General features: G+C 45.4%; 3 protein-coding genes across 5 annotated transcripts in view; 1 reads left to right on the forward strand and 2 right to left on the reverse strand.

The window, feature by feature from the left end:
• Positions 1-13663, reverse strand: part of brwd3 (bromodomain and WD repeat domain containing 3) — a 42573-nt gene extending 28910 nt beyond the window's left edge. The window contains exons 1-27 of one of the 3 annotated variants that reach the window (XM_076991050.1): positions 13509-13663; positions 13305-13363; positions 13162-13191; positions 12885-12944; positions 12023-12173; positions 11684-11782; positions 11135-11295; positions 10467-10688; positions 9992-10092; positions 9730-9800; positions 9465-9565; positions 9338-9378; positions 8238-8342; positions 7951-8104; positions 7713-7847; positions 7332-7460; positions 7006-7231; positions 6241-6378; positions 5770-5950; positions 5497-5587; positions 5168-5335; positions 4963-5036; positions 4524-4722; positions 4096-4194; positions 3748-3855; positions 2600-2638; positions 2224-2348 (exon numbers count right to left, since the gene is read on the reverse strand). In XM_076991050.1, coding sequence (XP_076847165.1) covers positions 2224-2348; positions 2600-2638; positions 3748-3855; positions 4096-4194; positions 4524-4722; positions 4963-5036; positions 5168-5335; positions 5497-5587; positions 5770-5950; positions 6241-6378; positions 7006-7231; positions 7332-7460; positions 7713-7847; positions 7951-8104; positions 8238-8342; positions 9338-9378; positions 9465-9565; positions 9730-9800; positions 9992-10092; positions 10467-10688; positions 11135-11295; positions 11684-11782; positions 12023-12173; positions 12885-12944; positions 13162-13191; positions 13305-13363; positions 13509-13542 — 3101 coding nt within the window. In that variant the 5' untranslated portion in view covers positions 13543-13663. Of the gene's footprint in view, positions 1-2223; positions 2349-2599; positions 2639-3747; positions 3856-4095; positions 4195-4523; positions 4723-4962; positions 5040-5167; positions 5336-5496; positions 5588-5769; positions 5951-6240; positions 6379-7005; positions 7232-7331; positions 7461-7712; positions 7848-7950; positions 8105-8237; positions 8343-9337; positions 9379-9464; positions 9566-9729; positions 9801-9991; positions 10093-10466; positions 10689-11134; positions 11296-11683; positions 11783-12022; positions 12174-12884; positions 12945-13161; positions 13192-13304; positions 13364-13508 lie in introns of all 3 variants that reach the window. The other 2 variants (XM_076991049.1, XM_076991051.1) reach the window with 2 other exon arrangements.
• A 2127-nt stretch (positions 13664-15790) lies between these two features.
• On the reverse strand, positions 15791-21720 carry hmgn7 (high mobility group nucleosomal binding domain 7). Its single transcript, XM_076991053.1, has 6 exons — positions 21550-21720; positions 20263-20289; positions 20070-20099; positions 19547-19594; positions 19321-19428; positions 15791-16650 (listed from the first exon to the last, which is right to left on the reverse strand). The coding sequence occupies exons 1-6, from the start codon at positions 21562-21564 to the stop codon at positions 16591-16593; spliced, it is 288 nt and encodes a 95-aa protein (XP_076847168.1). The 5' UTR covers positions 21565-21720; the 3' UTR covers positions 15791-16590.
• Positions 21721-22563: 843 nt separating this feature from the next.
• The window catches only part of LOC143492646 (uncharacterized), a 6168-nt gene continuing 3731 nt past the window's right edge, over positions 22564-25000 (forward strand). The window contains exons 1-3 of the mRNA XM_076991052.1: positions 22564-22687; positions 23264-23308; positions 24715-24958. Of these exons, the coding sequence (XP_076847167.1) occupies positions 24724-24958 (235 nt within the window). The 5' untranslated portion in view covers positions 22564-22687; positions 23264-23308; positions 24715-24723. The remainder of the gene's footprint in view (positions 22688-23263; positions 23309-24714; positions 24959-25000) is intronic.

A 25000-nucleotide genomic window follows, 5' to 3' on the forward strand; every position in this document is an offset into this window, starting at 1 on the left:
ATTTAAGTGCACATCCACACCTGCAAAAGATCAGCTGGTCTCAGGAACATACTTCCTCACAGCACAAGGACAATCACAACCTGTACCATAAAGTGCCACGCATTTAACGTCGGGTGTACCAACAAGTACACACCGCGTCAAAACCAAGAGAGTAGTAGACCAAAGTGCAGACAAAACGCAAAGAGCAAAATCTGTACGTGCGTCCCCACACACACACACACACACACACACACACACACACGCAGCAAAACCAATCACACGAGACGCAGAATAAACTCAACGCGTAGAAAATAAACTCGACCGCAAAACACATGGGAGAAAATGCTACAGAAAACACGCAAACTTAGGACGCCAGGGGAAGTAACTGGCAGCAGGCAGAATGCTGCAACGAAACAAAAACCCTTCCCAAAATAAATGAAGAACGGATAGGAAGAGAAAGCAGGGGGAAAACTTGAGGTAGGATAGTAAGCAGTGCAGGAGATAGTTACTCGAATAAGTAGTAGAAAAGCAAGAGAGATAAGAGGGATGAGAGAGAGCATAAGGTGGCGAGACACCTAAACACAAGAAACGCAACCAGAGATCACAGAGCAAGGGCTGAGGACGTGAAGGCAAGCCAAAACTATTCAGCAGTAGGGCTGCCATGATAAGTCGACTAGTCACGATTATGTCGACTATTAAAATAGTCGATGACTAATTTAAATAGTCGATGCGTATATTTTTTCTCTCTTCAAACTGCTGCGTCTACCTTTCTGTCATTGATGCACATGCGCAGTAGTGGAAACCGGGGTAGATAGTGGACGACATCCCAGGACGTTATACAATAATGGCTACCCGTCTACAGAAGTCAAAAGTGTGGAATCATTTTCCGTAGCCGGGTTCCGAAACGCGTGTGTAGTATCTACAAGGCTGAACTTGCCTTCCACGGCAGCACAACCGCGATGTACGAGCACCTGAAGCATGTTGTGGCTAATTGTGCCAGTGAGACCAAAACTTTATTTTTGTGAATAATTCCTTAGTTTCAGGTACCTACCAAATTTGATTTAAATTAGGTAGTTTGATTAAAAAGTTTGATGCCAGAGACAAATGAAAGAAAAAAACCTAATTTTTTTTTTTATTAATGTATTTATTTTTGTGTTGTTTAAGCCAGTGCCTTATCCTTATTTTAATAATTGTTTGTTGGAACAAGCTGCATATTTCATTAAAGGTTTAATAAACTATGATCTTTTTGTTAAAACTTGTAAATCCTGTAAAGCTGTGTTGTGAAAAGCGCTATACAAATATATTTGATTTGATCTTAATTTATTTTTAAATAAATTTTTTTAATAAAAATATTATTTTAAATAATTTTAAATATTTTTAAATAAATTTTTTTTTTTACTTTATTTTTAGTTAGCATATAGCTGAAATCTAATGATGGTTATATAATAGCAGTTGCATTCTAGTGCGATAAGCTGTATGTTTTAAGATAAAATAAGATAGCCTTTTATTATCCCACATGGGGAAATTGTGGTGTTACAGCAGCTTAGAGAGCATACAAAAAGGAGTTAAACTTCGCAGTTTAAAGAATATTGCTCAAGTTCCGATAAATTATAATGGGTTACGAAAAAAGAAAATTGTGTACATTATTTACAAATTACAGTCCTCTATTTATGATTTGGGGCAGTGCTGGTTATATACGGGCAGTGCTGGTATATTTTATATTAAATTAACGTACAATCCGATTAGTCGACTAATCACAAAAAATTATTGGCGATAAGTCGACTATAAAAATAATTGTTTGTGGCAGCCCTATTCAGCAGTGATCAGTTTCACTAAGCTTCCTTAAGGAGCCATAGAGACTGCTTAAACGTATCACTGGTGATTGCGCCTGGAGAGTCTAGGACTGACTCGGGTGCCTCTAGTGTTGTTAGGAGGAGTGGCAGCCGAGCCAGCCCTGACAACACAATTGACTTTCAGTTCTGGGACTCAGAAGTTTAAATTTCTGCCCGCATTAAATTTTTTCACCATCAATATTTTTTACTCAGTAACGTGAGCAGGTTCAAATGTAGCGAAGTAAAACTACTTAGGTCAAAATTTACTCGAGTAATAGTAAAAATGACGTATTTCAAAAACTACAAATTACTCATAAAAAGTACTCAATTACAGTAAGGTGATTAAATGTAATTTGTTACTTTCCACCCCTGGTGTGTTGTGATGTGTGTGTGTGTTGTGATGTGTGTGTACTTTAAACTGAAGGAGTCTCCAGTCATCTTCCCTGAGAGCGGGTCCAGGAAGGCAAGTTTGAGGCAGCAGAGAGTAGGAGGGCCAACCTCATACTTTATCCCCACGACCTTCACACACTCCTGATCCTGCACACACACACACACACACACACACACACACACACACACACACACACACACACACACACACACACACACACACACAAAATGAACCTGTACATACACACACACCAACAGGGCCCACCTCATACTTTATCCCCACGACCTTCACACACTCCTGATCCTGCACACACACACACACACACACACACACACACACACACACATACACACACACACAATGAACCTGTACATACACACACACCAACAGGGCCCACCTCATACTTTATCCCCACGACCTTCACACACTCCTGATCCTGCGCACACGCACACACACACACACACACACACACACACACACACACACACACACACACAAAATGAACCTGTACATACACACACACCAACAGGGCCCACCTCATATTTTATCCCCACTAACTTCACACACTCCTGATCCTGCACACACACACACACAATGAACCTGTACATACACACACACCAACAGGGCCCACCTCATACTTTATCCCCACTAACTTCACACACTCCTGATCCTGCACACACACGCTAACAATGAACCTGTACATACACACACACCAACAGGGCCCACCTCATACTTTATCCCCACTAACTTCACACACTCCTGATCCTGCACACACACACACACACACACACACACACACACACACACACACACACACAAAGAACCTGTACATACACACACACCAACAGGGCCCACCTCATATTTTATCCCCACTAACTTCACACACTCCTGATCCTGCACACACACACACACACACACACACACAATGAACCTGTACATACACACACACCAACAGGGCCCACCTCATACTTTATCCCCACTAACTTCACACACTCCTGATCCTGCACACACACACACGCTAACAATGAACCTGTACATACACACACACCAACAGGGCCCACCTCATATTTTATCCCCACTAACTTCACACACTCCTGATCCTGCACACACACACACACACACACATACACACACACAATGAACCTGTACATACACACACACCAACAGGGCCCACCTCATATTTTATCCCCACTAACTTCACACACTCCTGATCCTGCACACACACACACACACACAATGAACCTGTACATACACACACACCAACAGGGCCCACCTCATACTTTATCCCCACTAACTTCACACACTCCTGATCCTGCACACACACACACACGCTAACAATGAACCTGTACATACACACACACCAACAGGGCCCACCTCATACTTTATCCCCACTAACTTCACACACTCCTGATCCTGCACACACACACACGCTAACAATGAACCTGTACATACACACGCCAACATATTAATGCTTAACTTTATACGGATTCTGAGTGTATCGTCATGCCATAACCTTGCACACGCGTGTGTGTGTGTGTGTGTTACCCTGAGGTTCAGCCTGTTCCAGGGCTGTTTCTGAGGGTTGATGCTGTAGACTTTGGCACGACGAACGGCCCGGACATAAGCCTGATGACCCTGCCGGAAATAAATGAGCTAGAAAGAGAGAGAGAGAGAGAACTAACAGTTTGGTCTGTACTCATGAACCTAAACCAGTCAACAGCTTTTACACCTGAACATTGTTATTTAGAGTCTTAGTGGCTAGTGTGTGAACCTCACCTGAAGGAAGTTCATGTTAGTGTGTGTGTGTGTGTGTGTGTGTTAGTGTGGAGTCCGTTTCAGGTACTAGAGGTTGTGTTTGACTGGCCTATAGCGACGCGTGTGTGTGTGTGTTACCTCATCCCCCATCTGAGGTAGGAAAGGAGATCTTCTGGGAGTGGTCTCCATTATCCAAGGTGGAGGGAGCCATTCTCCAAGTTCACCAGCAGGAACACTCTACACACACACACACACACACACACACACACACACACACACACACACACACACACACACACACACACACACACACACACACACACACACACACACACACACACACACACACACACACACACACACACACACACACAAATATGGAGGGTCGGTGGCAGTGCATGTGCTTGGCCTGCTGGTTAATATGCGTGGGCGTGGCCTGCTGGTTAATATGCATGGGCGTGGCCTGCTGGTTAATATGCGTGGGCGTGGCCTGCTGGTTAATATGCGTGGGCGTGGCCTGCTGGTTAATATGCGTGGGCGTGGCCTGCTGGGTCAAGCACACTTACTTTCTGTTTTGTTTGTTTGGGCTTCTTCTTCTTCTCCTGCTCTTTCCTCTGTCGCCCCTCCCCCTCACGTTGCTCCTCCCCCTCGTCCTCAGAGCTGCTGCTCTGGGCCACACGAGTCGGCCTTCTGATTGGCCGTTTTGGGGGCTGCAGGTTAATACCCGCATCAGCCGTCCAATCCGAATACTCGCTGGAAGAATCACTGAAGATATAAGGAAAACTGATTATTTGAATAAATGTATTTTATAGTTATTATACTCTTATTACATTTAAATATTTATGACACTGTTCTCACTGCACATCTAAAATGCTAATAGGGAGATCTCGTGTGATTGGCATTGCACTGATGCATAAGGTGTGACTTCAGTTTGTGGACAGGACATGAATTGTGATGTCAGCTGGTGGGTGGGGCATTAATTATGATGTCAGCTGGTGGGCGGACCTGGAGCTGCTGGCATTTTCCCACTGAGCCTCCCCATCAGATGAGACATCACTGTTCTCATTCTGGTCCTCCTCCTGCTACACACACACACACAAATTTTTCATGGTAAGATCAAAAACACGATGCTGTCACGTGAGAAGCCGACAGAGAGCAGACAGCTTGGCCCTAAGGTTGGGGGTCATGGGTCAGGGTCGAGGAGTCTCACCTCTGCATCGCTGTCCGACTCCCCCATGCTGTCAGTGCGCGTGCGAGAGAGGGCGTGTCCAGAGCGTCGGCGTTCATGGGCGGAGCGAGTGTGGTAGGCGTGTCTCTTCTGTTGCTGCCTCCTCTGGGGTCTTCGCAGGGAGCGGAGTGCCACGCCCACTGGCTCCGCCTAGAGGAGGAGTCAGGACAGAGTGAAAGAAACGACTTTTAGAACACATAAGGACCAAGTGTGTGATTGAGTGTGAGTGTGAGATTGTGTGTGTGTGTGTGTGTGATTGAGTGTGAGTGTGAGATTGTGTGTGTGTGTGTGTGTGTGCGTTTGAAACTTACTCGAGTAGCATTAACAGGTTTCCTCCTCCTCTCTGTATTGTAGAGTGAACGTTCCAGTTCACTTTTGGCTAGTCGACTCTCCTCCATAACCCTACACACACACACACACACACAAAAAATACTTTTTCCCTCAAAGTCCAATTCTACAGAGTTCTATTGAGACTCAGAGGGGCACTTGTGGAGTCTCAAATGTGCAGGTGTTACTACGGTGGGGGGGTGTTAATTCTGTACAGCACTTTGAGTTGTGTTCATATTGGGTTGTGTGTGCAGTACCTGGACACGCCCAGCTGGAGTTCGTTGACCACCACACGGCGGCTCCAGGCCAGCAGGTCTCTCTCCGTGGCCATCTGACTGCGGGGGGCGTTGTGGTGCATCTGCCTGACCCCCTCCACCTGCCCGCTGCGCCGCAGGCCCACATTAGGGGGCGACAGAGGGCCTCCTTGTGCTTCACCACCTGAAGAACAACACACCACAAGCACCTTAAAGCACGTCACCACGTACAAACACTCACCACGCCACCATGGTAAACGAGAAGCTACTTTGTATTAGCTGTTATTGAACTGTAACAATCTGAACCCTTTTTAGAGGTTATAAACACGACCGTTTTACTGCTGTCTGGTGAAAATCAGCAGATCTCTGACCCACACGCCACACGTCTAGTCTTCTGTTCTCCTGGAGTGGACCAGGCTGGTTTCTGTGGTGATGGTCTCACCTGCAGGCTGGTTTCTGTGGTGAGGGTCTCACCTGTAGGCTGGTTTCCTGAGTTCAGTCTCTCGTCCTGCTGATGCTGGAGTTGTCTGATCAGACTGTCCAAGGGACTTTCTTCCTGACCCTCATCCACGGTCTGCTGGCCAATCACCTGCTCAACAACCTCTCCATCGCCTAGGTGACAGGGAGTTCACAGTTACACACCCATAAATACCATGTTTTACAATAAATAGTTTTGAAGCATTATTGTTAAACTGCATCAGTAATTAGACTTCAATGTTGACATTAGACATGGCTAATCGCACTAATGTTAGCCAGACAGTTAAGAGTAGCTATGACTTTAGTATGGAGACTGATCACGCTGCCTCCATCTGGACTGTCAAACAGCACTAGCCACCATCTGCTTGGAGAGGTCAAGTTCAAATACCACATCAAAATGTTTCATACAGCACAGCTCTGAAGAGACAGGGCTAGTCATGCAGTGTTGAGAACAGAGCACCAGAGTAACCCAGCCATAAACCAGGCACTGAACAACACACGGCCTACGTTACGTCCACCTAGCTGCTAAATGCTTCTGACCGCTAGCGAAGCCATCTGACTGTAGCATCTCCGACTGTAACATACGCTGACTGGAGCATACGATGACTAGCATCTCTGAGTGTAGCATACGCTGCTACGTTCCGTGAGCTCGTTAGGCGAGTGTTCCGTGAGCTCGTTAGGCGAGTGTTCCGTGAGCTCGTTAGGCGAGTGTTCCGTGAGCTCGTTAGGCTAGCGGTCTGTGAGCTCGTTAGGCTAGCGTACCGTTAGCCATGTAGCCGAGCTGAGGTACGAGCTGCTCCTCTTTGCAGTTCTCTCTACCGGGCACCAGGCGCTGGAAGCGTGGGGGGTGGGGGTTCCCGTCCACATCCACCAGGAAGGGTGGAGGCATGAGGTGGGGCGCCTGCTGCGTCTGCTCATCCAGGACGTAGTTGTTGGAGTCCCGGATCAACGGACGGAAATCCGTATGGAAGAACATCTGGTCAGGAATCTACACGGTGGAAATGTACGTTCAGATTGTTAACTCCTGATCAAGACTGATGACACGCTCACACACACACACACACACACACACACACACACACACACACCTTCTCATAGGACTGACTGCAGCCAAAGCCGAAGATGAGGAGATGGCCGTGAGAGTCTGTGCAGGCGAAGTGTTGACCATCAGCAGAGAACTTGCAATCAAACACAGCACCATGACCCTGTCCCTCAATCTGAGAGAGAGAGAGAGAGAGAGAGAGAGAGAGAGAGAGAGAGAGAGAGAGAGAGAGAGAGAGAGAGAGGGGTACCAGCCAGTTATAAAACTTTATGGTGTGTATTGTGTTAGTGCGCAGTACAGTTGCAAATACTGGAGCAGTCTGCATGGATAGTGCTGGCCATGTTTGTATGTACAGAGAAGCAGGATTCTGTAAACACTAATAATGACGTCTGTAATGACGTCGTCTGCTCTGGAGAAGACTGCTCACCATGTTGAAGAAGTTTCGTATCTTGGTTCCTTTGGTGAGGTCCCAGATGTAGATGTTTCCATCATGACCAGCAGACAACATGATGCGTCTGTCAAAGGGGTGGGGCTCCAGTACAAAGACCTCATCATCATGACCCTGCAGCCAATCAGAACCAACGCTCAACACGTCATTTCTTACAGCCACTGAGACAGCTAAACCTACATGTGTATCACACACACACACACACACACACACTCACCGAGAGCACATGCAGTAACTGCCCATTTGTGGAGTTCCAAACTTTGAGGAGAAAGTTGGACACAGCAGTGATGACTGTTCGGTCGCTACGGTCCCATGCTACCATGGTTACCACCAGCTTGGTCGACTTGTCCTCCGTTGATGGCACTGCACTCCTATAACACACACACACACACATATATGCACGTAAACACACACAAACAGGCACATGCAGACACAACCACTTACACATATACATACACAGATGCTGAAAAACACACTAGCAGACACACACACACACACACTCACCCGGGCAGTCGGGCAGTCATGTCCAGCGTGATGGTCTTCCATTCCTGCTGCTGGTAGTGCCAGATACGAGCTGTTCCATCACGACTTCCACTCACAAACCGCAGACTACAACACAGTTAGACAGACCCATGAGCCCCGAGCTCAGACTACAACACAGTTAGACAGACCCACGAGCCCCGAGCTCAGACTACAACACAGTTAGACAGACCCACGAGCCCCGAGCTCAGACTACAACACAGTTAGACAGACCCACGAGCCCCGAGCTCAGACTACAACACAGTTAGACAGACCCATGAGCCCCGAGCTCAGACTACAACACAGTTAGACAGACCCATGAGCCCCGAGCTCAGACTACAACACAGTTAGACAGACCCACGAGCCCCGAGCTCAGACTACAACACAGTTAGACAGACCCATGAGCCCCGAGCTCAGACTACAACACAGTTAGACAGACCCACGAGCCCCGAGCTCAGACTACAACACAGTTAGACAGACCCACGAGCCCCGAGCTCAGACTACAACACAGTTAGACAGACCCACGAGCCCCGAGCTCAGACTACAACACAGTTAGACAGACCCACGAGCCCCGAGCTCAGACTACAACACAGTTAGACAGACCCACGAGCCCCGAGCTCAGACTACAACACAGTTAGACAGACCCATGAGCCCCCCGCTCTGACTACAGCACAGTTAGACAGACCCACGAGCCCCGAGCTCAGACTACAACACAGTTAGACAGACCCACGAGCCCCGAGCTCAGACTACAACACAGTTAGACAGACCCACGAGCCCCGAGCTCAGACTACAACACAGTTAGACAGACCCATGAGCCCCGAGCTCAGACTACAACACAGTTAGACAGACCCATGAGCCCCGAGCTCAGACTACAACACAGTTAGACAGACCCATGAGCCCCGAGCTCAGACTACAACACAGTTAGACAGACCCATGAGCCCTGAGCAGCCTTGATTTCCGAGGAACGTCCAGACACACGGGCTGCGGGACCCTAACCCACTGGCTTTCAGGTCTCCCGATGGCAGCAGTCACACTACAGCACAAAGGAGAACCTGACCAATCAGGATGTAGCAGAAAAGACTCACCTGTCACTGTGGTGGCAAAACTGCACTGCAATGACCTTATCCTAGAAACAAGACAGAAGATAAAGGACAATGAACATCAAACAACTACCCCCCCCTCACACACACACTCACTAACACACACACTCACCCCATGTGCATCGAGCTCCGACATTTTCAGAGGGGTCTCCCCACCCAGGTAATACACCCTGATTACATGATCTGTCCCTCCAGTGGCCAGAAACAGCCCACCTAAGGCAAAAGGTCACGGGGGTCATAGTTCAGTCATGTCAATCAAAGATTCCATTGTTAGATCACACTAAATGCAGTGAGACACTTCATATTGGTCCTGTATTCTTACAAAATCATGCATACGGAACTGAACTGTGTGTGTGTGTGTGTGTGTGAGATCTCACCAGTACTGAAGGAACAGCAGGATATTTGGACACCAGGGCGGGAACGTTCAATAAACTTCGTTGGCCTTTCACTGAACATTCAAACACACATACAGACACACAGTTTCTGTGATAACAACAACAACAACAGGATACTCAAGGATGACGGATTCAAGACTCAATACAGAAAGAAAGAAAAAAAAGTCAAACTCTCTTACGCATCACCATACTTCTGCCACACACACACACACACACACACACACACACACACACACACACATACGTGAACTTCATGGTGAGGCTGTCCCACTGCCAGAAGCAGACCATGCCATCCGCTCCAGTGGACGCCAGATAGCGAGATGAACCCACAGCAGAGGAAGAAAACTGCAGACAGACAGAAATAAATGAAATCCTAAAAGTAAGAGCCTGTGATACTTCATTTTTGGTAAACCTCAATAATAATGTATTATGTAAATAATGTAAATATGATTATGACATTCCGACTGAGGTTTGAAGTATCGCGTAATTAATTCAGAACCAAAGTAGTTGATTTACTGTCTGTGCTGCAATCGATTAGAGTCAAAACAACACACAACTGTCCCTTAACACACACAAACACTCCTGTGTTTTATGAGAACATCTCCTAACACACACCTGTCTCCCGAGTGTAAACGTTGCCGAACACACACCAGTCCCCCAACACACACCTGTCTCCTGCATGTAAATGCTGCCTAACACACACACACACACACCCACACCTGTATGGAGGTGATGGAGGCGGTGTGTCCCTGTAGGACAGTGATGGGAGCGCAGGTGCGGAGACACCACACACGGATGATCTTGTCACAGCTGGCGGAGGCGAGGAGCGTGTTCTCGTAGTTCACCGCCATGTCGGAGATCTCTGCTGCGTGACCCCGAAGTGTTGATAGGAGACGCCCATCGTCTGTCGCCCAGATCTTCACAAGACAGTCGTCAGAACCCTGAAAGAAAGAAAGAAAGAAAGAAAGAAAGAAAGAGAGAGAGAGAGAGAGAGAGAGAGAGAGAGAGAGAGAGAGAGAGAGAGAGAGAGAGAGAGAGAGAGAGAGAGAGAGAGAGACTTATGAATTTGAGACTTATGAGACTTATGAACACACACTTATGAATTTTCAGGCCATGGTTACACATTTGTTATACGTGAGTAGTTATCCTACATTTAATATTCCACGCTCACCATTCATTCAAGCAGTTAAAAATAACTGATTAAAAAAGCAAACAAAAGAAACAAAATAAGCACACAGCACAACTCCTCCTTGCTGGGGTCACGTGTCACGATAGCCCCGTTTTCTTCACGTCGCCCAGCCTACATACTCAGGACAATTCACAAACAAAAGCACGCGCACACACACACACACACACACTCTCTCTCTCTCTCTCTCTCTCTCTCTACCGTAAAGATGCGTCGGCCTGTTCTGTCAAATGCCACACAGTACACAGACGACAGATGTCCCAGAATCCTTCTGTGCATCTTCATGTGTTGATACATGCAGGAAGGAACAGTGTGACCAAATCGGGACACCCCTGTTGCCTGGCGACCACCCATGATTGACACTGTGGAGAAAAGTTCTCATTAGTAAAGGGATGCCTGCCATCCACGCCCGTCTCACGCCACCCACGCCCGTCTCACAACTTGTTCCCAGGTATTACATGTACTTTTACCTGTATATTTGCTGACTAATACAATATTTATTGACCAATACAATAAACTCCTATAAAACTAAAAAAAAAAAACACTGTAGCTCTTTTATACATTATTATTTATTAAGATTCACATCAGAAACAAGTCCAAGCAGCCTAGTGTTAACTTATATGCCAACAGCACCATCTTGTGTCAAGCACAAAGCCTAAATGTGGCATAAACAAATAACGTCTTTCTGAGTTTAAAACGGAAACACAAGAGTCTAATCAGTGAGCTGGTGTTGCTGTGGGAGGGGCTTACCGAGGTTTGGTGGTCTGCTAGACCTGACAGGAGGTTCTGGGGGGCGGCCCCTGTGCAGAGCAGCCACCGCAGAGCCCGCCCCCACTGTGTGAGGACAACCTGAAGGGGGACGTGGTCATCAGTAAATAAACATTAGTTTGTGCATCAAATTTGGAAAAACCAACAAGGTGTTTGTGTGAGGGAGCGAAACGTAGACACCAACGACTCTTACAAAGGAAAAAAGAACCCTCAGATGTCTGTCCAGTTCAGTTTCAGTGACATTTCACCTCCAACACTACTCTAATGTGTGATATGGTCAGTCTTGGGGTGTGTGTGTGTGTGTGTGTGTGTCTCTCTCACTCTTTGCTGTACGCAGTAGTGACTGCTGTCCAGTGCCCAGTAGACTGCAGACTCCAGGTACACTGGGAGGTGTGTGTGCATCCACCAGTGGACACATCTGCTCACACACTCGCAACAGGTAATCTGCTGGAACATGTTGGTTAAGAGCAACCTGCACAAGCACACAAGAGAGCAACAAGTCAAGAGAAATAATAACAATAATAAAAAATGTGTAGGTGTGTGTATATATATATATATATATATATATATATATATATATATATATATATATATATATATATATTCGTTTATTATACACACATACACACACAATATGTTAACACTGTGAAATTTAATTAAGAAGCTCAAGAAAATATTGATTAGTTTGAGAATGAACGAAAATTAAGCAAGTAAACAAAAAAATTGTAACTAAACTGTAAACACAAGCTCGCGCACATACAAGCACGAGCGCACGCGCGCACGTACGCACACAAACACACACACGCGCGCCCGCACACACAGCGTCTCTCCACATTGTCCAATCACATTCATCGTAGAACGCTTTCGCAACAATCACCTAAACTGTAACTGGCGCCTCATTGGCTGCGCCGTTTGAGTGACGTTTCAAGAAGCCACTCCCGCCTCGCTCGGCCCCTCCCGCCCGCCCCGCACAAAGACTCGCGTTTCAAACCCAATAATATCGTTTCAGGGACGATATCAAAAGTTTGAAACAAACGTGCCGCACACGGACATTAATGTGGTTCTGAGGCGGTGCGCCGCGCGACGTTACCCCAGACCCCGGCGCTATAAACCCGGGTTAAACGCGCGCCGCGGCGGGTCCCTCCGCGCGGATGTGGCGGCGTTATTAAACCAGTACACTCACCCAGTCCTCGAAGTTTCGGCTGTACCGGTTCCCGTCCCAGCTCCACCGCTTGGGGATGATCTGAAAAGCGGACACGCGGCAGGGTGAATAAAGGGGGAGCGGGTCCGGTGCGGTGCGTCCCCGCCGGGTCAGACAGACGCGCTGCCCGCGCCCGGCGGACGGAAAACCGCCTCAGTATTTATGTCAAAAAAAAAAAAAAAACACCACCCAGCTGATGTCGCGCACGCGAGCCGCCCCGCGAGCCCGCAGAAAAGGCGCCAAAAAACCGCCCGCTCACCTCGTACTGCGCGAGCTCCGCCAGCAGCGTCTGGAACGACAAACGGTCAGTCAGTCAGCGGCCACACGGCCGCGCTACGGGCGGCTACGGCACACGGTAACGGCGGCGGCGGCGGCGCACACACGCGGGCGGGCGCTGTTTACCTCAGCCGACCTCCGGCACGGTCCCGACTGGAGGAATCTGGCGATCAGGAAGTAGAGCTCTGAGGGGAGAAGAGAGAGAGAGAGAGGACGCCGTTATCGCCCCGCTAGCCTAGCCTAGCTTAGCATCGCGGGCTAAGTGCTAAAGCGCGTGAGGTGTTTTAGTTTGTGGTGTTCGCGCGAGTCAGACGCGGTCGCGGTACCCACCGGCCTCGAGTTGCGAATACCGCTCCGACGCCATGGCCCGGTTCGGGCTCCGCGTTGAGGTCGCTCGGTCTTTCGCTCTGTGTTTGCTAAGCGGCCCTTCTTGAATTGTTCCCACCGTACGGCCTTTTCCTCGGAGTACCCGCAGCGCTTTGTGCTGGCGCCCCCCTGCGGCCGCCCCGGGCTGCAGTACCGCCCGCGGCCGCCAGAGGGGCCCGAGCACACGGGAGCGCCACCAGGTGAACTCACCTTTTCTTTTTTATGTTTGCAAGGCGCACACATTTTGATCGGACTCGTTTGCACAGCGTGTAAAGGTGTTTACAATTCAAATCCGCAGTCTTCATGAGGATGGTCTCTGTATCGGTGCTTTAAAGAGGCGCATTTCAACACTCACCTAATTTAAATTGTTCCCACACCAAGCAAAAATAATGATTTTTTTTTTGTTGCTGATCTGTCCTTTTATCAGCTGGGAGTCTTTATTATTTTAACATGACATCACAAGTATGTGGTTATCATATTGATGTAAAAAGGCCTCTTTTATGTCCTGTGACTTAATTCCCAGTTTTGAGGCCATATCACAAAACTTGTTCATGACTATTTTCTCTAAAATCACATTGATGACATTTGCACAGCATTTCCTGCCCTTGGACATCTACTGTCCTGCGTATTTAAACAATCCAGTCCAACAGATCTGAGCTGTGAGGACGTTTGTAGAGGCAGGCGTCCCAGGAGAGGTGCCCCCTCACCAAACAATAGTGTTGGGTCCCTCAGGAAGGCTCAAACACAACACACCCCCATCCTGTGCCATTAGATTAGGAGAATAAGATGTACTGGAACTAGGGAGAAGATAACCACTGAAGTGTGCAGTGTGTGATCTAGCAGAACCACTGAAGCGTGCAGTGTGTGAACTAGCAGAACCACTGAAGCGTGCAGTGTGTGATCTAGCAGAACCACTGAAGCGTGCAGTGTGTGATCTAGCAGAACCACTGAAGCGTGCAGTGTGTGAACTAGCAGAACCACTGAAGTGTGCAGTGTGTGAACTAGCAGAACCACTGAAGTGTGCAGTGTGTGAACTAGCAGAACCACTGAAGTGTGCAGTGTGTGATCTAGCAGAACCACTGACGTGTGTAGTGTGTGATCTAGCAGAACCACTGAAGTGTGCAGTGTGTGAACTAGCAGAACCACTGAAGTGTGCAGTGTGTGAACTAACAGAACCACTGAAGTGTGCAGTGTGTGATCTAGCAGAACCACTGACGTGTGCAGTGTGTGAACTAGCAGAACCACTGACGTGTGCAGTGTGTGAACTAGCAGAACCACTGACGTGTGTAGTGTGTCAGTTAGCTGAAACACTCAAGTGTGCAGTGTGTGAACTAGCTGAAACACATGTGCCCTGTGTCAAGTGTGGTCAATAATTTTTATCTCAACTAGGGATGCACCGAAAATTCGGCCACCGAAAATTTTCGGCCGAAATGGCTTAAATTTGCATTTTCGGTTTTCGGCCGAAATACTTTCATCACCGAAACAACACGGCCGAAACAATGTACTGTGATGACGCAAGCAAAAATCGCCACCTGCACGCGCTTATTTGGATAAAGCTAGCAAAAAAGTTTTCCAGTGATGGCGCCAAGGCAAAGGACATTACACCAAAAATTATGGAACTCGCTGCCAGACGATCAGCCGTTCTCTGTCGTAGGGATTTCGTAGGCTAATAGAGCACATTGAGCCCCGTTATGTTTTGCCGATCAGACGACATTTCTCAGAAGCGTGTTTACCTGAGCTGTTTAATGTTGTTGCAACTCACGTCACGTTTTTATGAGAGAATTTATATTTATCTTTCAGGCCAGTCAGTTATAATTTAATTTAACTCGTATAAAATACATATATTTATCCTCTCAGATAAAAACGGTCTGCAAGCGAGTTAAATTTAATTAGGGGTCGGCCGTTGTCAGCGTTATCGTCGTTATCGGCCCACCACTAATTTTATTTTATAATATGCATTACTGTAATGTCAGTGCTAAATAAATATTTTCAAATGAAATTTTGTAGTTGATTTATTCTTTGAATAGCAATGCCTTGATTTTAGTGAGGTTAGCCATAAATCCAGTGTTACTAATAATTGGCATAATGTAGGCTATTTCGGTGTTTCGGTTTTCGGCTTTCGGCCTTGGTTTCCTAATTTTCGGTTTTCGGTTTCGGCTAAGAATTTTCATTTCGGTGCATCCCTAATCTCAACATACATGTAATAAACATACAGGAACAGGAAGTCACTTGAACAAGTTTTTTTTTGAGGAAAACTCCAATGAGGACTTTTATTTAGTGAGATTCAGGGCACGCTACTCTTTCACAGATGAATTTTCAGTGTTTAAAAAAACTCCCAAAAACATTAGCTTTTTTTCTTTAAAATCCTGTAATTTCAAAAAATCCCACACAAATACACCCCCCCCCATCCCGGTGAACCGCTGACTGTCATCATTGCGTGGCCATGTCTGAAGATGTGTTACACAGGCAGGGGGCACCTGGAATGTTACACTTGTCTAATGTAGTTCTATTTTTATTCTCTTTTCATATTTGCAGGATTTATTACTTTCAAATTTTTTTTTGATTTTTAAAAAGAAAAGAAAATAACCCCCCTAATGAAAAACAAACAGGGTATAAACCCGAGATTAATACCACAGTCCCTAACAGACGAGAGCACAAACCCAGCATCTAACCCAGGTTCTGCACTGAGAACTCCTGAACCAAGATACACACCATCCATTAAAAAAAAAACAAAACAAACAAAAACAACCCCAACACCCCCAACCCGAAGTCACGGCCTTCGCACGCCGCTCACGCTGGACACAACTGAGGTGGTCACCACTGAAAACCCCTTTAGCTTGTGTTTTTGTGCTAAAAACCTGAACCAGTATTTACAAAATTGTTGATAAAAATATTCTTCTGGTGACAGTTGTGGATAGAGGGATCCTTTAGGGGCTTGGAACCTGCAGAAGAGGGGAGAGGAGGGGAGGGACGGAAAGAGGGGCAAGAAAGGAAGGATAGGCAACAGACGATGGGAAAGAAAAAAAATGGATGGATGGGTGGGGCGCTACTCAGCTTTAGGCTCCTCCTTCTCTGCTTCAGGCTCCGCCTCCGGAGTTTTCTCAACCTGTATGGTGACCAAAGCAAACCAATCCCAACTTAGGCTGGATCATTTGTGCAAATCAGAATTTCATATAATGCGAAGAAACAGTTTTAGCATTCCAGGGTTCATTTATTTTGCACCCTCATTAGAGACAGGAAGTCCCACCCCCTTCTTCAGGGTTAATACATGGAAATCTCTTCAAAACCCAATTTTGAGGATTAAGAGCTTCTCCCATCAGGTCGGGTGCACACTTGTGTAGGCGTTCTGCACAGAACCCCTCAAACCCACTTCTCTTTTTCTGTATTCTCCTTACCTCCTCCATGTAACAATTATTTCATTTTTAAAAAATATTTATTTATATAAAGTAATTTATGCATCATACCTGGTATATGGTATTTTTTAAATTATATTTTTTATACTCCATTTACAATGTGTTTGTCTTGGATGTGCGTGTGTGTGTATGTGTGTGCCTGATTGTGTCTCTTTTTTGCTTCTTCTGTTTTCCTTTCCTTAACCTGTCCAGGTGGTCGTGCTCTATATCCAGGTGGGTGCATAAGTTGATTTGTTTGGGTGTTGGGCACAGCATATGTAAAGTATTCAAAATGGAAACATTTAAGGACACACACTATATTTTGCACATTAGTTAAAAATGTTCAAAAAAGCTTCAAAACATCGATATATACTGTTAATAATATATACTCCGGTTAAGGAGGAAGAGGGGAACTGTTCATTGACAGTTTCTGACAAAACTGCTGGTTTAAACCGATACTCACATGATTTTTTCCAGTTCCTGTTTGCTAGTAAGCAATTAAGTGTAATAAACAGAACTGTGTCTACAAACTAGTGTATAGTAACGTTAGGTCTATAGTAAACAGAATGAGGTCTACAGACTGGCAGTGGGATTGTCGTGGGCTGCAGTGGAGCTACTAGACCGCCATTGGCCAAAATATACTTTCTTTTTTCTGTTTTTCAAAGTAAAAATACTTCATGTACATATTTAAACAATGTGTCATTTCACATGTGTAAATTATTGCAAAAATATATTCAGGTTGTACTCGGTCTGTACTGTATTTAGGGTTAGTACGATCTGGTGCAGCACACTCACATATTCGATAAGGCTAGCTGGTGGATTAGCAAGACAGTTCAAGTTATTCTGAGTTAAATGTTTCTGTTCTCATGTATGAGTTGTAGGCATCACTGTTAAAACCAAGATTTTTCACAACTAAACATCTCAAGGCTGGACCATCTAAAGGTGAAGCAGCCACCGTCTCTCTGACCAAGAAAACCTAGGAAAGCAAACAGAAACCAAAACAAAGGAACCCAGCAGTGAATAGATCATATTTGTGGAGATGTTCAACGGTTAAATGGTTGATTCATGTTTCATGTGGCCTGCTCCTAGAAATCCACCAACCCCCATCCTGGAAATCTGGTTTTGTATTTTGTTGTAGCTGAATACAAATGACATGTTTTTACAATTTTATATTGTGTATACATTTCCTTTTACATTGTCCGATGTGTCATTTTTTAAATTGTATTACCTTTCATGTATATCTAACTCTGGGGTTACAGTAGACTGGATGAGGGTTACAGTAGGGTCAGTTTCAGCTTTACACAACACAAGCATAAAGCAGAATTGAAGCCAGCAATGTGCATGTGTCGGTAATGTCTTCTGACCAGTAGTGTGTGTCAGTAGAGTCTGTGGGCCAGAACTCCAGAACCATATTTCATTACCCAGTGTCAAAGCACAAGCACTGATCCTGAATCAGGCCCCTGTGTATAAATGCAGACATTAGCAACTGAATTATCAACATCTCATAACAGGACGCCAACTCAACGCAGCATTTGATGAGCCGGAATATTCCAAATTCTGTTACTTGCTACTATGGTAACGCTCATTGTTACATCACTCAGGGTAATGGAAGACCAATCACAGCACATTTTAGTGACAGGTTGCATCGATGTTGTAAAGCCAAACAAACATATGAAGGTGGAAATACCATGCAGACGTTTGTAAAAGCTGATACACATACTTGAGTAAGACTTGCGTGGGCTTTTGTAAAGGCTGTGCATGTTCTGTTTCATTTCTGCATCACTGATTTCTAAGGTTTGCTCTCAAAACGAGGTTTTGACAAGTGACACCATCAGTAGTTCCAGTGGAATTTAAACACTGGCGGTGTGTGTATATGTGTGCCGTGTGTGTAGTGTGTATATGGGGCATGCGTGAGAGTGTATGTGCACACGTGTGTGTGCGCACACATGAGGAGTGAGAGTATATGTGCACGTGTGTGTGGAATGAGGGTTTGGAGTGTGAGTATATGTGCACATTTGTGTGGAGTGAGTGCGTGTGAGTGTGGAGTGTGAGAGTATGTGCATGTGTGTGAAGTGAGTGTGTTGAGTGAGTGTATGTGCATGTGTGTGTGGAGTGAGTATGTGCACATGTGTTTGGAGTGATTGTGTATGTGTGTGTGGAGTGAGTATGTGCATGTGTGTTTGGAGTGATTGCGAGTGATTGTGCATGTGTGTGGAGTGTGAGAGTGGAGTGAGTGTATGTGCATGTGTGTGAGTGGGTGTATGAGCGTCTGTGTTGAGTGAGTGTAAGTGTGTGTGGAGTGAGTGTATGGAGTGAGTGTATGTGCGTGTATGTGTGGTGAGTGTGTGGAGTGAGTGTATGTGTGTGTGTGCGCACATGTGTACCTCATTGCTTTTGGTCTCTCCGTTTTCTGATTGGTTCTCCTCCTTACTCTCATCAGTCTTTGCCTTTGTCTTCTTCTCTTCCTGTTTATCATTCATTTCCTTTTCTTTCTGTATGAACCCATGAAAAATGCACAACAAACAAATGAACCAGACAGACCCGTGACCTGCAGCCCCAGTGGAAGAACCTGCACCGTGAGCCGTGAGTCGTGCTGACGTTTCTTCTCACCTTCGCTGTTTTCTTGGGTTTGGGTTCAGGTTTAGGGGTTGTTGGTTTCTACAAGAAGGAAACAAATTATTCCCACATCGCCATCAGAAAACAAGCTTTCCACAGAGACACATATCTAATGGACAGGAGTGAGAATAGACTAGCAGACATTGATTTGATCCATTGTAAGTTACAGAGATCAGTGTTCCTACACTGCTGTTTAACAACAACCAATGCACAACAAACCAGCTAGGACTCAACAGGTTAGAAGTTTCTACCATCTACACCTTTCATGTTCTGCGCTGCACAAAAGCTGTGACCCGGTTATCTGGGGTCTTCAGAACAGCTTCCCCTGATGTGCTTGGTCAGGGGGGGTGACCCCTGCCCACCACCCTCACTGCCCACGCAACTCTACCTTACATGCCCCTCATGAACAAAATGTGTAGGAATGAAGCCCATCGTGTGAAGACCCTGTGTAGTGAGCAGAGCCCTGCAGACCAAAATTAATACAGCCAAAAGAAACAAGCCAATGAGAGGCACTTACTGCAGATAATCTAGCAGACCTTCTCTGGGGCTAGGATGGCAAAACACACACACACACACACACACACACACACACACAAGTTTGATGGACAGATAGAACATGTTGAGAAATAATTAGGGACAATGCTGTAAACATTCAGAGAAATATATTTTAAATTGCTGAAGCTTTTCCAAAATCAACACATTCGTGTTACCTCTTCCTTGACTTCTCCATCAGTTCCCTGTAAACAAACAGACATTCATTTTTAAGAAAGGTTGCAAAAAAATTAAACACTGATAACAGTTAAAACTACAACACAACATGAGCACTTACTACGTGTTTGATGTTACCTAAAGCTGCATTAACTTAAAATAACTTAAAACATGTTATAAAGGTGTACTCATATAATGGGTACACAATAAAACAATTGCTCAATAATAATATACCTTTAGATGTTTGTTTTTTAAGTCATTAAAACGTTAACAAAATGCTCCCCAAGTTAAGGGAACGGTAAAAAGAAACGGATCGTGTGAACAGCAACGCAGTAGACGGGGCAGCGACTTAAGGCCGTCTCTTTAGTCGTGTCTTTAGACCGTCTTTAGTCGTGTCTTTAGACCGTCTTTAGTCGTGTCTTTACACCGTCTTTAGTCGTGTCTTTACACCGTCTTTAGTCGCGTCTTTAGTTGTGTCTTTAGTCGTGTAGTGTTCTAACGTTACCGTCCCAAATTCAATCACACCAAGTTGTGCTTCTGCGCGTTTGATCACCGGGAGGGGCATGTTGTTCTAAGGTTTCTTTAAACATGTCGGATTCCTGTACAACCAGTTTGTTTTGAGAACAATATCTAACTGGGTGCAGATTACGAGTGTCTGGAAGTACAGGTATGAACACCGATTTTGCACGGAGACATTTCACGGTGGAGGCTGAACTCATATTTTACGAGGGGGAGGGGCGCGAATTACAGGAGCTCTTTACTGCCATCTGGCGTTAAGAAGGCGTCACGACACCCATCGTCCACGGTGAACAAAGAAAACGTATTAAAATTGTTTACGAATGTGACCTTCTCCGAGGAAAATCGTCACAATTCATAAAATGAGAGTTACTGCCGTATTTTTTAAAACCCTTTAGGTGGTCGTTTGCCCGCTATCGTGCTTATAATTGGCGGTTTTGGCGCAGCTGCGTTGGAGATGGACGGAGCGAGGTAGGTACAGCATGGCTGCGGCGACACGGGCATGGAGACTCACTCCTGCCCACAGCCCAGCTTCAGAAAGAGCTGCCCGAGAAAAACCCTGGCCCTATCCGCGCCACCGTCGAGGAAAAATACAGCGATGTGTCAGAAAAATCCTAAAATTAACCACCATTTAGTATTCGCCAACAGACTCTAAAAAAGTCGAAAGGATTTTTATAAAAAAAACCCTCGTTGTCTCGAGGGCTTCCTAATTTCACGACTGATTTGTGAGGGCAAAAGTATATCCGCATGCTGTGCTCGGCTTTTCTACATACCTTTCTCTTGGGCATGTTGAGTTTGGGATATTTTTCTTCTTTTATGCAAAACTAACAGGTTATCTTTTATGATTCGGAGTTCAGATATCTGAGAGACTGTCGTCCGCTATGCACTAATTCTGTAGTAAACAGTGAAGCTGGGCTACATTAGAACCAGTGGTTGAATGGGGGGGGTGGGGGTGCGGCCAAACGCTGACTGACGTCGGGCTCGTCCAATCAGCTGCGATCTGAGGGGACCACAAAAGGACCATTCTGAACTCCGTATGTGTTTTACGCGCGAAATCCTGAGGTAAGGAAGAGCCACGCGCCGTACGGAAGCTGTGTTGATAATCTTCAAAACGACCTGGCCGTTATGTTCAAAACTGAGCCGTCGACGTTTTAGTCAGGACATTGTTCAGACAAACGCCACTATTCGCTTGAACATGGATTAAACGAATAAAAACACGTTAAAAAACACAAATAAACACATTTGATTCCTAGGAAGTATGTTGAAATGCAGTGTTGTCACCGTCATAGTGACAGTTGCTCTCCAGTAACACTAAAGAGAAGTTTTTCTCCCATTAAAGCTGTTTTACAAACAGTCCGTATCTTGTATATCGTAGTAGGCTTTTAAGCTTGACCTAGCTTGCAACACAAAAGTTTAAAGGCATTTTTAAAGTGGCTTTTTAAAAATCATGTATCACTTTTGTATAAGAACTTTAGAAGTCAATGAGCAATGACACGGCACAAAATGCTTAGCTTATATATGATGTAGACCAGGATGCAGAGACAGTTCTTTACAGACCTAGCCCCTCAAAGAGCAGAGCACAGGCCTGTAGGCTTACAGACCTCGGACCTGGTGTTGAGTAAAGGTAGAGATTCTTTGTGGGTCTTAATTAATCACAGAGAACATGCACTTTCACTAGCTTGAAGGCTAAGCAGGAACCACATGACACCCACAAGACGCTGGCCGGCCTACCCTGACGATCCTCACCCAGCTCTCAGGACCTCCCACCCCTGAATCAGTACTGAATCTGCACCCATAACTCAGTTCCTTGATTTGAGCTGTGCAGCTCTCAGAACACTCAGGTTCTTTTTTCAACCAAGTCTCCAGTTATATTACAAAAACGAGTCTTTTGGAAATACCAGAGAATTGTATGTAAGTGTATGCTCAGTGAGGAGGCTTGAGTTTAAATGATTTTAACACATGTTAAACTTGCATTGTGTTAAACATCTACTGATATGGATATGTTTGAGAATTGGTTGAGGATGAATGTCTAGTATTCATTAAAAATGAGTTTTATTTAGAGATTTACTGTACAAATGTCTTTTAAAATATGTTTTGACCCAGAGTTTAACCAAGACACCTCTCTCTTTAGACATATATGCATAAATGGGTGTGTATATACGTGTGTGTGTGTGTGTGTGTGTGTGTGTGGGTGGGTTGGGGGGGGGGTCTCAGTTCTGCTTTTGCTAATATATTGTGTGTATGTGTGTGTGTTTTTGTGTGTGTGTGTATGTATATGTACACTTCCTCTTTATATAGCTACACTGACTTGAGCAGAGAACTTGTTTAATTTGAGAGTGTGTGAGTTTATATTTAAAAACCTGTGAGTGAGGAATACACTTCAGCTGTGTTGAGAGTAGATAGATAGATAGATAGATAGATAGATAGATAGATAGATAGATAGATAGTTTCAAAGAAAAAAGGAATTTTTTGGGCTGTTTTATTCAGCTGGACTGGCAAGATCAGAAGAACCTCGTTCGCACACCAGAGCGGGTAGGTTTCTCATTATCTCGTTCTTTCTCTCTTTCTGTCTTTCTCGCCTGCCTGAGCTAACTGCAAACATTGCTAAGTAAAGTCATATTCCGTATCTGCAGCCTTATTAAGAGCTGAAGTCTTTGTTTCCTGTGATCGCACTATTGTGAAACAGTTACTGGCAACCTCATTCCACACAGCCAAAGTAACTGTAGTTTTACTTTGGCTGCAATCAGTTGTTTAACTGATCAATTAATTGATTGATTCAAATTAGTGAGACAGTTCAGGGCCTTGTTTTTAAAATGTTACAGATATTAAGGCCATCTTAAAGTGCTCATAGCTGCTCCCGTAGGTGTTCTGGTAGCTGTGAGGAGTTTGATGTTGTAGTGAATTAGAACCACAGAACCACTGAATCACAGAACCATTGACTCACAGACTCACAGAATTATAAACTCACAGAATCACAGAATGAGATTAACAAAACCACAGAATCATTGAATCACAGGCATACAGAAACAAAGAATCACAACCACTGAACCAAAGATTCACAGAAACACAGAACCACTGAACCAAAAAATCACAGGCACACAGAAACAAAGAATCACAACCACTGAACCAAAAAATCACAGACACACAGAACCATGGATTCACTGGACCACAGAATCACAGACGCACAGAAACACAGACTTGCAGAACGACAGAATCATAGACTTGCATAACCATGGAACGACAGAATCACAGAACCACATGATCACAACTGTGGCGCCTACAGCCATTCAGGACAGATCCACCTGACTCCACAGATCTCTGGCTTTATCTGAGACTGAGCTCACAAATGTACTAAATGGAAGAGATTCACTGATGCTGTCAAATAACTTCACTCTCATTCGAATGTCTCGATCATCTCCCTTTTCCTTGTTGAAGTCTTTGAAGACTCTGCGTGACATTAACTGTGTGTGGCAGTAACTGTGGTAGTAACTGTATGTGGCAGTAACTGGACGTATTGGTGTGGTAGTAACTGTGGTAGTAACAGTGTGGTAGTAACTGTGGAAGAATGTGGTAGTAACAGTGTGGTAGTAACTGGTAATAACTGTGGTAGTAATTGTGTGTGGTAGTAACTGTGTGTGGTGGTAGCTGTGTGTTGTAGTAACTGGTAGTAACTGTAGAAGTAACTGTGTGTGGCAGTAACTTAAACATAATTTGAAATAAAGTGTACACAAATTGTTTTCTGTTGTGCGCATATGACTGCCTGTGGGTGTGTATAAATGTATGTGTGCACGTGAATGTGTATGTGCATGTGTGTGTGTGTTTGTGTGTGTGTGTTTGTTTGTGTGTGTGTGTGTGTGTGTGTGTGTGTGTGTGTGTGTGTGTTTGTGTGTGTGCATGTGTGTGTGTGTGTGTGTGTGTGTGCTTGTGTGTGTGTGTAGGTTCCTGCCATGCTGGGTGAAGCTTTTCTCCATGTTCTGAAGCACAGACAGGAACATGCGGACCCTGTGGAGCTGAGCAGTCCCTCACACACGTTCCCTCACACACACTCCCTCACACATGCTCCCTCACACACTCCCTCACACACTCCCTCACATGCTGCTGCACATGCAGCCAACATCACCCCCTTGAGCTCCAGGTCAGCCCTGGTGCCACGGGCAGTGCGAGTGGAGAACTCTGGGAAAGGTAAATACACATCTGTGCGAGATTCATTCAGTCTATACCTCA

Source organism: Brachyhypopomus gauderio, unplaced genomic scaffold (assembly GCF_052324685.1).
Source record: "Brachyhypopomus gauderio isolate BG-103 unplaced genomic scaffold, BGAUD_0.2 sc80, whole genome shotgun sequence".
In the NCBI taxonomy this organism is placed as follows: Eukaryota; Metazoa; Chordata; class Actinopteri; order Gymnotiformes; family Hypopomidae; genus Brachyhypopomus; species Brachyhypopomus gauderio.